Below are 17,938 nucleotides of genomic sequence, written 5' to 3'. Positions count from 1 at the left end.
AGTACCTGATAAATTACAAGTCTGTTTGGTCCACATAGCTGCACAGGTATGTAACCAAATTACCTATCGCTACGTAAATGTGTAGTAACTGTTCTGTTATTCCATTTTAATAAATTTGCATATAGATGCCATAATATGCATATGTCAATTTTTGGTCATTTGTGTGTTTGTTTGTTTTTGTTTTGTTTTTTGTTTTTCAAGACAGCATTTCTGTGTAGCCTTGGCTGTACTGGACTCACTTTGTAGACCAGGCTGGCCTTGCACTCACAGCAATCTGCCTGACTCTGCCTCCCAAGTGCTGGGATTAAAGGTGTGCGCCACCATGCCTGGCTTGGTCATTTGTTTAAAGATACTGATAGTGCCAAAGAACTGTACTTTTTATACACATTGTTTTGCAGTTCACTGTAAGAATCAGATATGCATTTCTATGATTTGATGAGGTAAAATGATTTAAATTACAAAGCATTCATCTGGTGAAGATTAGAGAGTATTTTATAGAACTGTACTGTTAAAGTAACTGACACGTGAGGTCAGACCATTGAAGAACCAGCACCTTTGGCATTCTGTTTTACTGTCAAACTTTATTGATGATATTGAATTTAGTTTTTGTAGAGTAGCTTTCGATAAGGACTGGCTGCACACCTACTGTCTCCTGCACTGTCTCAAGCACCAGATAAACAGGGCGAGGGTGAGGATGTTTACACATGTTTAAAAATTCAGCCATGTGGTGTTGTGGTTCCTGGCAACAGGCAAGAATTCTCCAAAGCTTGGTTGCACCTGCTCAGTTGTTGTATACAGCTGTGTCATATGAGGGGAAGCACAGCTAAGCATGTTAGCAGTTTGCCTGTGCCCTTTGTATTTGTTTTTGTGTACAGCTTAGCTGGAAAGACTTTGGATTGTTACATTGGTCCAATATAACACTCATTGGTAATAGCATCTGAACACTTTTAGTTAATTCTTTGTTTTGTATCTCAAATATATTTAGTAATCCTGATTAATGTATATGCTGTATACCTCAGACAGTGTATCTCTCAAGAAAACTGTGTTGGTAATTTTTGTCCTAGGAGAGACATTTTGTGTTTGGCTCTATTTCACCATGTTGGCAGCCCCACTATGTGGGGCTGGATGTAGTTATTGATCCATTTAGCTGAACAGATTTGAAAGCATTTGGCTATTAGTGGACACATGGGGCACATTTAGAAAATATAAGAGTATATTGTAAGAAGATTTTACTTGTGCATGTGTCTCTCCTGCAGTTGGACTTGAAAATATGGGGAAAGAAAGTAAAAATCAAGTAGTAATTTCTAGGAGAGAAGCTAAAATCCATGGGAAGTTTTAAGGCTGCTACATTACCATAATATCAAATGTAGCTCTTTAGTTTTTCTTCAGAGTCATTGGTAGTGGTATTAAGTTTCTTTTGTTAATGACTTTATTTATGTTCTGAAAAATTAGTATATATTTAAAAGTTTGAACAATTATTGAATTTATCTTAGGTAAAGTTCTATAGATGAAAAACAAACAGCTATAATGTTATATAAAGGTATTTAAGTAATTTATTCACTTGTCCCATATTTCTGATATTGAAAACTCATTCATATGGCTTGTGTTATTCTCCTTGACATATTAGGAATGCTAGGGATTTTTTCCATGAGAGTTTAATAACACAAATCTTAAGTCTTGGAACTGCTGTATTTTCTTCTACTAGCGTACATGGACTATGACTTATAAATAATGAATCATTATAATACGGTCTGAACTAATCTCTTGGGAAATAGGAAAATATACAGAAGGAAGTAGCGGAGTACCTGTGGCTCCTTAACACGGTACCTTGTACATAGTAGGTGGTCAGGGCATATTGAATGAATCTGTATAGAGTAAAACACACCTGCCAGTGTGTTAGAAGTCGAGGGACTGTACTCTAGAGACGTGTGGCTGGTCGCTGCATTTTGGGTGAATATTGATAAGTTTTCTCATTGACAGTTAGATAGAAACAAAATAGTGATAAAGCCTGTTTATAAAAACAGTAGATGATGTGAAACCTATCCATTTTCATTGTCACAGATCAAGAATAAAATGCTAATATTTGCTTTATACAAATTTTATTGACTATGTGCAAAGTTTTTTTATTCTACTCATTATACACACAAAGGCAGAGGCATCCATACTTAAGTTCCTTGGAAACTCTTTGGAGCATAGTGAAAAGCAAACCCTTTGTTAGACCCTCCAGGCCGTAGCCTTCGACACTCACTGAACTACTCTTTGCTCAATCCTCGCTCACCAACTTCATGGAAATAAAATGTGTGTTGATGTTTCTTTGGGTCAGGTAAGATCAGAACATTAAAGTGGGTAGTTGTTTTACTAAGCATAAATAATAGACTCTGTATTTACTATATACATATTTATAATTATGGTTCCTATTCACCACTAAATCCCAACTGCAAATACATAACAAAGGTAAAGTCAAAACAAAAGCAGCCAAGACTTGCTGTGGCTAAGGTTACATGTGTGTCTTGAGGTAAGCGCATTAGGAAGAAGTAGGAAGAACTACTGAATTACTATGTCTTGTTTAGGCCTCTCAAATTTTGATGCCCCTTGTTGATGATATTCATGAGAACTTTGAGACTTGGAGATTTCTTCCCTTTGTCACATTTTTTCCAATCTTTTTTTTTTTCCTTTAATTGACATTAACATTTGAAATGGTAAAAACACTACAAACGATGTACTGTTCCTTATTTCCTTCAGTTCTTGGAAACCATTTTGCCTTTTGACTCAAAGATTGTGACAAGTCTATAGATAATGTCACAGGATATTTGTTTTTTTGTCGCTGTTTTTGGCTTATTTCAGTGAATAATGTCTTCAAGTTTCATCCACATTGTGGTACATGTTAAGTTTTCCATATTTTAATAACTGAATACTTTTCTATTCTGTGCATTCACCACATACTGCCTTATAAATTCATTTTGTCAGTGGACACATTCATTGCATATACATTTTTGTTTTCTGTAATTCTGTGGTGAACCCATGCATAAACACAACACCTTGAGAACCCAGTTTCAAGTTACTTTAAGTGTAGATCCACAAGTGGAATTTGTGTACTGTCAAGTAACTCTATGTCTCATAAAGTTTTGTGGCATTACATTTAAAGTCAATGAAATCTTCTTAGTTTGTGCACATGAATGGCATTGGTTTCTTTGAATGGAGAATCCTAGAAGAGTCATGCTCATCAGGAAAGCATCTACTACTTATGTGAATCCAAATGATCTAAAAAATCTGAATACTTTAGGTGAGACACATCCTGGGAGCCAATGATACTTTTAGTCATGGACACTGCATCTCATGTTTGAATACAGGACGATGGGATTCAAACTAACTGTCACTGAAATTTCAGTTTTTTTCATACTTCATTCCTTACCACACAATATAGAACTTATGTGTCTGTGCCAAGGTTAAAACTGGTCATTATTAAAGTTTATTCTAACGTAGCACAAACTTAGTGTCTTAGATGGATATTTGTTTTCTTGTAATTTGGAAGCGGGGTTTCAAATCTTATTAATAATCTTGATCACTTTTCTCAACTATGAGGGAGGAAATACATTCCCTGATCTTCTCTTTGACTTATGGATAGACATGTTTTTCTTATATTTTTTCAGACTGCCTTCCCTCTATTTATGAGTGCTTGGTGCTCAAATTTCTCTCTTTTTATAGAGCACAAGTCAAATTACCCCAAAAAATGCCTCCTTATATCTAAATAATTTCACATTTCTTAGTAGTATAAGTTAGGACTCTAATGTCAGTTTCATTTAAAAAAAACGCAGCGTGTGTGTGTGTGTGTGTGTGTGTGTGTGTGTGTGTGTGTCCTCATACATGTGGCTGCCTTCAGAGGCCAGAAAAATGAAATCTATATTGGAGCTAGATCTACTCAGCATGGTTGCAGGGAACTGAACTTTGGTCTCCTGGAAATAATACAAACCCATTAACTGCTGGGCAACAACTCCAGCTCCCAACATGAATCTTTTGTTTCTATTGACACAATTTACTTAGAATAGTTGTATTAATATTTGAGTGACATGGTATACTCAGGCCCAAGTGTAGGCCAATCTTAATTTCCCTCTATAGAATTCAGTATGTATGTTTGCGCGCACAGGTGTCTGTTACTTGTAGTGCTTACAGTAACATGGTTAGGTAAATGCTACTGTTTCCTCCATTGCATATATGATAAAATTAATATCTGAGTAAAATACCAGCTGTTTGCTTACAGTACACAGCTAGCAAATGATAGACCTGAACCTATATAGATGCAACAATTGTTTGCTGCCTTGTTTTCACTATAATAATTTTGAAACCAAAAAAATATTAAATGTTAGGATAATAGTTTGCTTTCAAAACTATTATCCTAACATTTGATTTTTGTTGTTGTTTTGTTTTGTTTTTGAGATAGAGTTTCTCTGTGTAACTTTGGCTGTCAGTAGACCAGGTTGGTCCTGAACTCACAGAGATCCTCTTGCTTCTGATTCCTGAGTGTTTGGATTAAAGGTGTGTGCCACCATCACCCAGCTTACATGCTGCTTTTTAAAATAAGCCTCATAACTGAGTCAGAAGCATGTAACATCCTTAGAACATTTGTGGTTCTGTTTTGTTCTGTAACTAGGGCTGTGTCAAATTGGGACACTGTGTTATATTATCAATGACCAATTGCCCAGCCCTTCACTCCTAACATTCTGTTGCCTGTTATCTTTAAAAGCTTAGTGCCTATACTTTTCTACTTGGTGAAACTCGTGCCTGGATGGGTAGAGCCTAAGCACATGTTTTATGGGTTCTTCTGACAGTCTGGTGGTGAGAGTCACTGTGAATCAATGCGTACCTTTACTCTCCTACTCTACACACCTGTCTTGTGTGCTGTGCCCCTCCCTCCCTCCCTCCCTCCCTCCCTCCCTCCCTCCCTTCTCTCCCCTCTCTCTCCTCTCTCAATCTCACTCTTACTCTCTCCCTTGCTACCTCTCTCTTGTCTCACTCTTCTGCCTCACCCTTGTTTTTACACTTTTACCAATTTTTTATTTAATATCCCTCCTTGAGTGTTACCTATTGAAAGGAGTTGCTGCTTCTGTGGAAGCCTCTGCCATTGTGGGTATATGCTGTACCCTGGCCATTGCCTTTGTTACTAGTACATTTACACTAAAGTACAAGGAGATTCTGTGTGTTATGTAAGTTTCTCATCTTACCACTGAAAACATTTTGTTTCTTACTTTGAAATTTCAAAACAGAACTAGCTTGTGACCCAGTTTCACTAATAATTTTCTTAAGTAACCATTGTACTCATAAGATTTTTTTCCCACTCACTGTCTGTCTAGCCTGGTTTAAAATTTTATATATGTACTTTTAAAAAATTGATTAGCTGGAGAGCTGCCCACTCCTCTGTTCTGTATAATAAGGATTTAAAAACTGCATGCTGAATTCTGTATAGTGTAATTAAAACTGACCCACATTTGGACCCGAGTACACCAGGACTTAGCCAAACTTGCCATGAGCTGAGTTCTGGTGGCAGATGGGAACTAATGAGGACACACTCCACTCCAGAATTTCCCAGCTGCTTGGCCCCTTTTTGTACAAACAAGGTTTGGAGCGAAGTCCAGATCCCAAGAGCATGTTCTGTAAATGTGCTGTGCCCAATGGCTTCGGAAATGTTCTCACAAAATTATGCTGCTTCAAGGTATCCTTAAGACCCCAGCTAATGTCTAGTTTAAAATAAAAATCAAAGGGGGCTTTTACTGCTCTTGCCCACTAGGTTTTAGTTTTAAATGGTATAGAAATCAAATAGACCCCATCATTTCTCCTGTGCCTGGCAATGATGGGAAAACCATTCTATCAGAACATGGAGATTTGTAAGCCCCTACGTCAGGCACCTTTGTACCTCAGGAGAGGCACGTCTCTTTGCAACCTATGGATCTCTTCAACTGGTTTGATGTCCTGGGACTGTTCAGGCAGATGTAATTGAATCAGTTTGAAGCAGCTGTTGCTGGCATGTGGTCTCTCAGATTGCTAGCACCTGCTTGTTTTTTGCAATTCACTGGAGTGAGAGAAGTGCCAAAACCAGCATTGGTCTTGGAGCAGCAGCTACAGCCCTCCAGATCTCACATCCCTTTCCCTTCCAGCCTCACCACATCATCACCAGTGCCTGAATTAATAAAACCCTTCTGCATGATTAGGTCTGAGGTAGACCTTTCCTTCTCATTCTTCTCAGTGTGCAAATCCTGACAGTACTGACCGTGAGTCCAAAAAAATAAGGCAGGATAATGGTGATCAGGTGGCTTTGGGGCTCTCTTATCATTAGACAACTGGGTAGCCTGTGGTTTGCAGAATCATTTAAATGAATGTACTAAATTCATTTACTGCTCCAGCATAGTCTTATTGGCACAGAGAATGAGCAGTTAATGTATAACAAACTATGAGCTGTTGCAGAATATGATAAATACACTTCCTTAGCAGGGGGGAAATAAAACGGGACTCTTTCTACAATGTAAGAACTAAACTAATTGACATGGATTGCTTCAACACTTACTGTGTACAGGATGATACAACATACTAAAGTAGAGATTTAAATCCTAGAATCTCAGTAGGTAAGCTTTATTTCAAGAGATACAGATTTGCCAGTTTTAAAAGTTGTAAATCTGTTTTCAATATATTTGTGTAACTTTATCTTTTCTTTGTTGAGTTTTTGCATTTAACTATTGTGCAGGAATAATCTCACTGGATCCTATTGTTTTATTTGAATTGAGATGTTATGGTGTATGTTTTAAAAGTTTCTCTAAAGGAGGTTAAATATTGATGATATTTTTAGAGAAGTGATGTAACAGAATTATGACTAACAGTAGGAAGTTGCTCTTTGATTATCTTTAAGAAGTTACCACGTTGTAACACATAGATGCTACCGAGAAAAGGATATGTGGGTTTGACCAAAAGAAACCTGTGTACTTGAAGACAAATTGCTTATAGGCTTTTAAATGACAGACTAAAGCAGGATCAGTGTGAAATGAGTTTCTCAGAACTGTTGTTCCCCTTCCTCCCTCTAGTGTCCACGGAGTACATGCCTCCTTCATTTTGGTTCTCTTTGCAACCAAGCCAGGTTCCTCCTAAAGACAGCATTGTAGACAGCCATGGCCAATTGTTGGAAGCTGCGTGTAATATGAAACCCGTGAACAGGTGCTGGGAAAGCATGACATTATTAATTACTGAAGCTGTTCTGTGGGAACAGAGATCTCTGTGAGCTTGCTACGGAGAACTTAGAGTTGACATGGGTCTTGAATAAAAATAAAACATAGGAATTAATTTTCTGAAGATGAGAAGGTGAAACATTGTGAAGCTAGGGAGTAATAAGTGCAAATGAATATGTATGTGACGTTCTCAGCAGAGTCAGGGATGAGGACATCTTAGTAAGACATGAGTGCTTAACTCTGCTGTCTATCAACTGTGAGGTGGCTTGTGATTCGTCATATCATACCTCTTCACAGAGGTTATCACTCTCTCTTCCTACCTATGTTTCGCCTCTCATGTGATTTTTTAAAAAATAGGTTTTATTCTCTTTTTATAATTTCTACAATTCACAAGTCTGAGAGAAACTTCTCACTGTCAGGAGTATTCTAAAAGGACTTTGTTCTCTGTAAGTTTATATAAAACAATATTTCTAATAAATAAGCAGGTAGTCATATGAACATTGAAAGACTCACACTACTGATTGAGAGTAATTTCTGTTGGAACTGTAATGGTTAATTTTACTGCAAACATCTGGTTCCAGGGAAGAAGATGGCACATTACAGTGGGAAAGGTGCAGAGGTTAGGAAGAGAGGATCTGGGTTTGGGTTGTCTGCCATGACACTTGGCAGCTCTGTGTTTGGGCTTTTTTAGACTGGTCTCCCCATCTGTAAGCAGGGTTGACACTATCCCAAAGCCGTCTGCCATGGGCGCTGCCACTTTCTGTCACCCTCAGAATTCTACTTGTTCATTCAAAGCAAATTGCTTTAGCTGCTATCCCAGTTGCATTTGGTTTCTCTCTATTAGGTTTGAATACACCATTGTCTATATACACGACGTTAACTGAACTTATAAAGTGTTGAAAGATCATTGTCTCTGAAATAAATTTTAAGTAAAGTCTTTTTGATTTGTAAGTACAGGTTGTCCACATATTTGGAGTATGTTGAGATTTGATCAGAAATTTGGCATTTTCTAGTAGTCACTTAATACCTATAAAGAACTAACCACATTTAGAGTTTTCTAAATAACTTACTTCAGTATTTATTTGACCATAAAATGATTAATATGAATATTTTTATGTACTGTTTTGAGGATCTGAGGGACTTTCTCAGTTCTAATTTTCTAATACACATAAATAGATATTATTGGATAAAATAAATGTAAACATATTTTTAACATTTTCATGTTTTTACATACATAAAAACAGGTTTGTAATATAGGTTCTGAGGTTTTAAAGATGCTACATACGTCTGGATCTTTTGAATTTTGAGCCTTAAGTGGTTGTAGCTATTATTAATTGTAGTACTATTATTAAGTGTAGTACTATTAATTGCATATATTCATCTGCATATATGTGTACAAACATACTAAATAGGTAAATTGAAAATTGCCTAGAAGTGTTTTTATGGTACCTTAAATTTATAGAGCAAACAGGATAGGTGAGTTCAGTGTTGCTTGGGAAAAGTAACCTTGTATCAGGGAACACTTCAAGCATAGCCTTTAGTCATGTTAGGCTGATGCCCCAAGCAAAGCAATGTATGGAGTCATTTCCAGTGTCAGGAAATTGGTTTTTTCTCTGTAAATATGTCATTTGAAATCATATTTCAATTTTTTCAGTCAAAAATTGGTGTATTTGCTCTCTAAATCCAGTTTTCAGCAGCATAGTTTTTCATTAGATGGCAGACTTTAGTTATGTCCAGTTAAATAATTTCAAGCATAACCCTGGTATTGATTATATGGATCATAAAATATTAATTAACTATTCACCTTAAAATAGAACTTGAAATTTAAAAATACAAATCTGTTAGTATACTTCCTGGATTTTGGTTATCTTGAAAGGGTGGTATAATTTCTGACTAAGCACAGGGCGGTGTATTCTTTGTTAGGTTAACTTGCTTCTTGGAGCCACCACTGATAGCACTTTAATAAGGTTTCGCATTGGTTTTTCTGTGCACTTCTGCCTATTGGAGACATTGGGTCCATATCTGTATGTAAGGTGCATTTGCCTCTGCTCTTTCTTGGACTAATAGCCGATGTAATACATTATCACAAAATATGTGGCTGGAAACCATAGAAACATATTCTCTTACGGTTTTTGAGGTCAGAAAGTCCTATGAAGGTGCAGCAGGACCACATTCCTTCTTCCGGCTCAATCAGCGATTTCTGATTGCCTTTTCAGAGTTTTGGTGGCACCTGTTTTCCCTTAGGTTTGATACTGCCGTTTTAAACATCATGCACCTTTATATGTCCTTCCCCTCTGTGTGTGTCTCTGTATCCCTTTTTTTCCTTATAAACATACAAGTTACTGGATTCAGATTCCATCCTAAAACAACAATGATTTTTCACGTGGTCCTGTTTATTTACTTAATGACTCCATATCTTCTCCTCTGTGAGACTAACAGTGTGCATCTAAGATTTAGTGTCATTGCCTCTTAAAACTGTATGGCAAACTGATCACTGTGTTTAACATTTGCTACGACCTTATTTTAAGACTATATATACAAAACAGGCATCCCTTAGGAGGCCAGGCCAGGTTTGTGTATGCAGGAGAGAATTGCAAGGCTCAGCTCAGCTGCGTAGCTTATGAGTGACTAAGAGAGAGTTTAAACAGAACTCAGGCCGGCACAGAAACCTGGGATTTTTTTCTGTTTCTCCCAACTTGATCCTAATAAAAGGAGTCGATATTTTGTTTTTCTTTTCTTTTCTTTTTTATATTTTAGTTTTTCGAGACAGGGTTTCTCTGTGTAACCTTGGCTGTCCTGGACTCACTTTGTAGACCATGCTGGCCTCAAACTCACAGCGACCCACCTGCCTCTGCTTCCTGAGTGCAGGGGTTAAAGGCGTGCGCTAGCACCGAATTTTTTTGCTTGTAAATAAGAATCAGACTACTATTAGTGGGAAGATAGGCAGAGACAGCAGAGTGTAGAGTACAGTCATTCCAAAAATACTTTGAAATACAGCTGGAAGCATTTGTTAACCCTTCCTACCTCATAATTGGAACTTTAAGTTAATAATTTCAAATTTCAATTTCTAAAAAAAATAAGCTATTAGTGAAATGATTATATGAATATTACATGTATTAGTGATGGAATAGAATACCTTTCTTGGTGACCTTATGTTCAGTGCAAACATATTTATAGAATAGAGCTCATTAGATATGAACATTAGACTTTGAAAAAATGAGAATTTGAATTTATAAATATAAAATATTATTTGTACCCAAAACACATTAATTAAGTGAACATGCTTTAGTTTATCTTGTTCCAGAACTAGAGAAAAATTATATTTTGCTGTATTATAGTTTTTGTCTTTCCTTTTGGGGACTGGAGATTAAAGCTAGGACTTCATACATGCTAGAGCAAGCACTCTCCCAGTGAGCTATATTATATCCCTAGCCTTGTTTTTAGTTTTTAGTTTGTTTGTTTTGGTGTTTTTTGTTTGTTTTGTTTTTAAAGACTATTATTCAAGTGGTTTTGAACTTGTTATTTTTCTCCTTCAACCTCCCAAATAGCTGAAATTTCAGACCTGCACCACCAGGCCCAGCTAGATTGCAGATTTCTTCCTGGTATAGATCAGACCGGTGCCAGGCTCCAGAGATAGAATTCTGAATCAGAATAGAAAGCTCCCATGTTTTGCATTTTTGCTGACATAGTAAATGGAATGGGTATGTGTAGACTACTAAACTAATAAGAAACATGTAAATGGTATATTTTTACAAAGTCATAGGTGGTATCCATGACATACAATGGGACAACTCGGATAGAGAATGAATGCAAATGGGGAGTGCAGTCATAAGTAGCCTTTCAGTGGAAATAGCACCCAAATTCAGCCCAAGAATAACGTAAAGGAGCCAGTCATAGGAAGAACTACAGAAATCTGATGGTGAGCCTTACAGGTTGAGTATGTGTGTTAGAGTAGCTGTAGCAAAGAGGGATATCCTGCTCTTGACTTGTCTGTGACAGACTATTGGATCAGTTCTTTCTCCTAATAATAAACATGACAGAAGAATGTGTGAAAGGACTGAAGATTCTTTTTGTAAATAATTTATTTTTAATTTATTCACTTTACATCCTGATTGTAGCCCCCTCCCTCATCTCCTCTGGTCCCACCCTCCCTTCCTCTTCTCCCCTGCCTCTTCCCCTAGTCCTCAGAAAGGGGAAGCCCTCCTCGTCTACCATCTGTCCCCAGCCTATCAAGTCTCATCTGGACTGCCTGCACCCTCTTCTTCTGTGGCCTGGCAAGGCTGCCCTGCCAGGGGGAATTGACCAAGGAGTGGGCACCAGAGGCCATGTCAGAGGCAGCCCCTACTCTCCATATTATGGGACTCACATGGACACTGAGCTACCTATTGACTACATCTGAGCAGAAGGTCTAGGTCTTCTCCATACATGGTCCTTTGTTTGTGCATCAGTCTCTGCAGGTCCCTCTGGGCCCAGATTTGTTGGCTCTGTTGATATCCTTGCGGAGCTCCTGTCCCCTTGTGGTCCTTTTATCCCACCAAGCATTCCATAAGACTCCTTGTGCTCTGCCCCAATGTCTGGATGTGAGTCTCAGCATCTGCTTCAATCCCTAGCTGGGTGGAGTCTTCAGAGGACCTATATAGTAGGCTCCTTTCCTGTTCCCTCTGTTCAAGCACTTCTGGTGTCCTATTTGCCCTCCTGAATGAGAATTAACATTCACATTTACCCAATGGAATACCGCTCCATTAAAACAAAGAAATCTTGAAATTACAGGCAAATGGATAGAACTAGAAAAGTTCATCCTGAAGAAGGTAACCCTGACCAGGGAAAACACACATGGAATGTACTCACTTATCAGTGGATATTATCCATACAATACAGGATAACCACACTACAATCCACAGACCTAAAGAAGCTAAATAACAAGGAGGACCCCAGAACTGAACATTCTGAACCATCTCTCCATCTCATGTTACAGACTTCTTATTGTAGAAGCAGAAGTGAATTTGGTGACGGAAGGAAGGAACTTATTGTTACCGTTCTTAGCTCTTTCTGTTGTTCAGTCCAGTAACAGACTTTTAGAGGACTCAGGCACTTCTTTCCCTTAGATCATTGTCTTTAAAAAAATATTAATTTTTATTAATTCCATTGTATGAGTGTCATGCTTGCATGCATGGCTCTGTGTACTGTGTCAGAAGAGGCTAGACGAAAGTGTCAGGTTCTCTGGACCTGGACTTGCAAATGCTTGTTAGCTGCCTTGTGAGTCTTGGGGATCAAAGCCAGGTCCCCTGCAAGGGCAGCCAGAGCTCTTTGCTGTTTAGCCATCTCTCCAGTATGATCAATTACCTATGAACGTAATATTATTATACTTTGTTTTTTTCTTCAAATTAAGACTGAAAATTAGATAGATGGTCAAAATAGTCTTAGGTATTTTTTAATTTTAGTATTAATCTCATGATAGCCCATGATTTACAACAGAATTTTTAGAAACATCTAGTTACCTCCTCACATGTAGTTGAACATATGGAATCTGCTATTTTTGTCTACATTTTCATTTTGCAACAAAAATTTCTAGAAATGCTTCATTCAAAATTAAATTGTTAGTGTGTAAGTGTGTTTGATGACAGTCTGCTGACATGGTACTGGTACCTGAGCTTCACATGTATAGTCAGCATCATGTTCACCTCAGTGTTACGTTTTCATTCCTCAGTGGTACAGCATGAAGTGGGTTATATGCAGAATCGGACAGTGCAGTAGAAAATAGCCACTCTGCTGTGAGAATTTAGAAAACTTTAAAAACCTAGCCCACAAATGGTTAATTTTTTAGATATCAAGATTTATATATTTTATACCAAAGAAACTAAAACTCACTCAGTGCAGTATTAAAGAGGCTGCAGGTATACCTATTTTCAAAGTAAGCTGACCTGTAATTAATATCAGCCTTGTTATTGGTTAAAATTCTAGCTCTACAAAGGGAAGTCTCATGACTGTTTCTGTCTTAGTAATGAAACCTTAAGTGGGGAAGTAGACTACTGGCTTCTCCAGAAATACTGTAATACATGATTTCCCTTAGATAAACGTTATCATCCAACTCTTACCCGAGAGAAGGGCCTTTTAAAAAGACATGTCCATGTGTCACCATGGAGGAAGGCATTATTTGTATCATAATTGAAAAGCAAGATAGAGGCTGTTTCTTGTAAGTGCAGAGCACATGTTCTGTCCTGTTGTAGACTATGGCTTTTATATGAGTGCTAATGAAAATATACACATGACTTATAAACTAATTTTGGCATTTTCTCTCCTCGTGCTGTCTATATAAGAACATTTATCAGGATATGTTAAGAAATAATGCTGGTCTGTGTCCCTGGCCTGGCAGGTAGTGAGAACGCAGTAAGCCCTCCTCAGATCAGACCTGGCAAGCTGCACCACCTTGGCAGAGCTAAACTGAGACCTAGACATACTGCTTACGCAGGCGGCGATGTAGCATTTAAAATAATATTTAATTTATTCAGTTTGCCACATTTTCAGCAGCTACATTATTTGCGTTTGTTACAAAAACATGGTTACAGCCTACTTACAAAACACTAAATAGATACTTGTTCATTTTAGTAGATTTAGATATTCAAAATTGATATTTAAATTTCCAATGTATTTTTCTACCATTCTGCATCAGATTATGAGCTCATAAAAGCATGAACTGAAGAGGTCTTGGGTGACTTACAGACTGTCTTGTCAGGAATGCAGTTGTTGTACAGAAGAGGGACTGGCCACAGCAAGCTGAGTACTTTCCTATAGACAGGTGTGGTGCGAGAAGTTCGGCACATTGTTGCTCTTTTACAAAGTGATCTTTGTCATGCCACTAAATAATTTTGCTTACTTTATTTTCTAAATATGTTCCTATTATTAAAAATCTGGGTGATTCATGAAACTCTACAAGGAATAATGGCTTCATGAGTTTGCCTTACTCATCAAAGAGTATAGCGAATCTAGTAAAATATACTTACCGAACATTAAAATTTAAATGAAATCAATGTTCAAATATTTTATTATTTGTTTCTTAAAAGTTTACTTTCAAAAATATTGTCCTAAGGCTGGTTGTGGTGGTGTATACCTTTAACTCCAGCACTGGAAAAGCAGAGTCAAGCAGATCTCTGTGGGTTCAAGGTCAGGCTGGTCTCTATATTTTGACTTACAGGCTATCCAGAGTTACATGTTAAGATCCTGTTAAAAATAAATAAATAAACAAATAAAAAAGCAGGCACCACCAGAGCTAAAAAAAACCATTAAAAATACATAGAAAATCATAAAAAATAAAATCACTGAATATTCCCAGTTTCCTATAGTCTCATCAGCCTAGGTATTAGCAGTTATTTATCTTAAGGAGAAGAATGGAAATTATATTTCATCAATGTTTTACATACAATTTATGTCAGATTTCACTATATTTAAAAAAGTTCATTGCACATTTCTTTTTCTGTGAACTTAGTGTTAAATATTTATTTGATTTTCATTGAGTTTTCTTTTTTCAAAAAGCCTTTTACCAATTTGTATAGCTTCTTTGTATATTGTCAAAAGTTAAATTTTGTAGGTGACAGAGTAAAGCTGGGAACTGGAGAGGTAGTCGTCCCTTGGGTGTGCACACCAATTGGTTGTCCAGTGCCAAATCATCAGCATGAAAATATGCATACAATAACATTATATGATCCCAACAGGTTACTCTAGGAACCTATATGTATTTACATATGTATATGTAAATGCAGTAACAACACATAGAGAGGTCATGAATTTGAAAGTGAGCAGGGAGAGGGTGGTGTGTGTGTGTGTGTGTGTGTGTGGTGATTGGTTGGAAGGGAGAAAAGTGAAGAGGAAAATATTGTAATTAAATTTTAGTCTCAGGTATTTTAAGGGAAATTTCTCCTTCACCTTTTAGGAAAAAAAGTGAGGTTTTGTGTTCAAACTTTTAGTTATTAATTTCTTTTTCTCCTGTAGTATTTTTGTACAGCTGTACTCAGTAGTAATTTACTTTGTGACTATGAAGAACTTGTGTGTAGAGAAATTACTCATATTTTCTTTTACCCATTGTGGTTTAATCTTTTTTAAAAAATACTTTTATCTTAGATTTACCTAAAATTTACATTCTATATACTTTCAAAATCCTTTAACTCTTATTTTTGAATGATAGTGGCAGTTTTATTTTTCCACTTGAAATGAAAGAATTCCTTTTTTGTTCCATAAACTTCTCAAGAAGTCTGAAATAAGCACAGAGGCAAAGAAAACATAGTATTTGATTGAGAACTGGAATGTCAGAATTGACATGTTTTTCTTTATCAGTCACCGATGTCTAATGTTTGTGACATAGGAAGTCCCAAGAAATTCTCTCATTTGTAAAAATAAATTATTATATTTTGATTGTCTAAGTAATGATTAAATCAGTGAAAGCATCATAGAAAAGAATCAAACCCCTAGTGAGATACTTTTAACAGCAAATACAGTGCACATGGTAATGTTAATTTTACTTACTTAAGAAAAGCACTTATCAGTAAGACCCTATAACTGAAGAAATGAAATAAAGATGTGAACCTTGTAATTTAAGCAGGATGCAATAACCAGGTGATAAATAAATTTATTTGTGTCTTGAAGAAAAGTTGGCTTCATGCAGTCATCATTATTAAAAGGCAATCTTTTCCTATGATTTTATTTAGCCTTAAAAGGAGCTTAAGCTAAGGATTCTGATAGCTGGCATATTTATAATGTTTTATAAGAGACCCATTACAAAGTTGAATGTTTAGCAATAAAAGTACCCTATCCAACTTAACATGTATTTGTAGCTACATTTGATGACAGAGTGATACATTTGGGGGGTACAATCAGTAATATGACAGATTTATTTTCTTTTAACCTAAAATTTTTCATTATTATTACTTTTTTATTTGTGTATGTATGAGTGTTTTTCCTGCATGTGTATCTATGCACTTTGTGCATCCGCAGTGCTCACAGAGACCAGAGGGGATCTTAGATCTACCTGGGATTGGAGTTGTGGAGAAGTTGTGAGCTGCCACGGGGGCACTGGGAATCAACCTTGGGTCTTTTGGAAGAATAGCCACTGTTCTTAATTGCTGAGCCACCTCTTCAGGTCTATTTTTAATATTATTAGTAAATCATATATAATCATATATTTTTATATTCTGACAATACCACATCTCAATTTAAAAGTATTTAAGAAATTAAAAAAGAATAAATACAGTAAAGTTTTCTTTGATATAATTACTATAAAAAAGAAAGTTATTAATATATTGGTGTATATTTTCAAAAACTATGGGCCATTGCACACAACTTATAGTTATAGTCAGTAATTTATGTTACCTAGCAATATAACACATTTTTTGTAAATAAATAATTTATTTGATATATTTATGTATTCCATAAATGTATGCTATACCATCTTGATACTCTTATAGTTGTGCACATGGCAGTTACTTTCCATTTTTATATATTGAAAATAGAAGAATGTCTTTTGAAGATACTTTAATGGACATCCCTGATAAGTGAATGGAAGGCTGTGAATTTTTAGCCTTTTGATGCCTTTAGCAAGGCCATTTGTGTGCATGCACACATCCATGGCAGGCCTGTACCAGCCTTCCTTAAAGGGAGCTGTCTGCTCATATCACTATTGTGAGTAGAATACTTCGTGGCCCAAAGAAAGCTTTTGATGGTTTGAGAAAGGAGAGTAGAAAGTGACAGGAAGAGGTTAGGCAAAGATGATATTTGTTTCAAGACTTGTTACATGCTGCCAAAGGCTATGAAGCACAGCTTTCTCTAAAGCGAGCTTGTGTTTCTTTAAAAAAGTCCCGACCGAGTGCTCATTTGGCATGATTGAATGTCCCTGTTAGCTTAGTCAGTAGCCTGACCCTTCAAGCACATTGACATATTCAGTGATTGAGACCACTTAGTCATACTAATCATTGCATGCAGAAAATACATAAAAGATTTGTATTCATCACTCAATATGTTTTGCTGCTCAAGTGTCATGAAACATTCAGGGTATATTAACTGGCAAATGCACACCTGGAGTATGTTCTTAGCTTTAGAAACTGCTAATTTAAAAAAATCAAATATTTAATTTTGAAGAAAAAATCAGTTTTGGATTTTGAGCATATATATCATCTTTCATTTTGGCCCAATTAACCCAGCAGGTGTGTGTAAATTAGGTCACTACTTTGTCACCGTGGTAACACGCTTTGGGGAGGTGGATCTTAACCACCTCCAGCACAGGTGATGTTGGCTGAGTTAGTATTAAGAGGTGCTTTTCAAACAAACACGGTGAATTTAATATGTTAGAGTGTAAAAAGGCGGTCTGATGCTGGGTACCAACAGATAGCTCTCTATGACACAAAAACAAGCGCTGCCTGAAATCTCCATTAACAAGAAGGTTTAATGAGCCTGAGAATCACAAGTGTCATCTAAAACTTACTGAAAGTCTCTGAAAGGACAGATGCTATAAAACCATCAGGTGATGGGCTCTTTTCTCACGGAACAAGGGATTGGGGTGGGGTGGTCACAGACCAGTCGTCTAGGACTTGAAACTGTTTTTAGAAATGTCACGGTTTTTGGAAGGCCTGTGACTTCCCCATTATTTCTTGGAGTGTCTGGAATCTAGTCAAAGCCTAGAGGTGTTTTGGTTTCCTTTTGTAAAGAGAGTGCCTAATACTTTCTTTTGTGTGCTGTATTTTAAT

The 17,938-nt window shown here is 36.7% G+C and overlaps 1 protein-coding gene across 4 annotated transcripts in view; it reads left to right on the top strand.

Moving 5' to 3' along the window:
• LOC311609169 (uncharacterized protein) overlaps nucleotides 1-17,938 on the top strand; it is a 627,587-nt gene that overhangs the window by 137,609 nt on the left and 472,040 nt on the right. For all 4 annotated transcript variants that reach the window (XR_014783299.1, XR_014783303.1, XR_014783304.1 and 1 more), the window contains exon 3: nucleotides 1-46. Coding sequence is in view for 1 of the 4 variants with exons in the window: in XM_084802004.1 (XP_084658130.1) it covers nucleotides 1-46 (46 nt within the window). In the remaining 3 variants the exon portion in view is untranslated. The remainder of the gene's footprint in view (nucleotides 47-17,938) is intronic.

The sequence above is a fragment of the Acomys minous genome (genome assembly GCF_964271855.1).
Source record: "Acomys minous genome assembly, chromosome: 11".
Classification (NCBI taxonomy): domain Eukaryota; kingdom Metazoa; phylum Chordata; class Mammalia; order Rodentia; family Muridae; genus Acomys; species Acomys minous.
The sequence above is the reverse complement of the archived record's forward strand: the minus strand, read 5'-3'. Positions and strand labels throughout refer to the sequence as shown.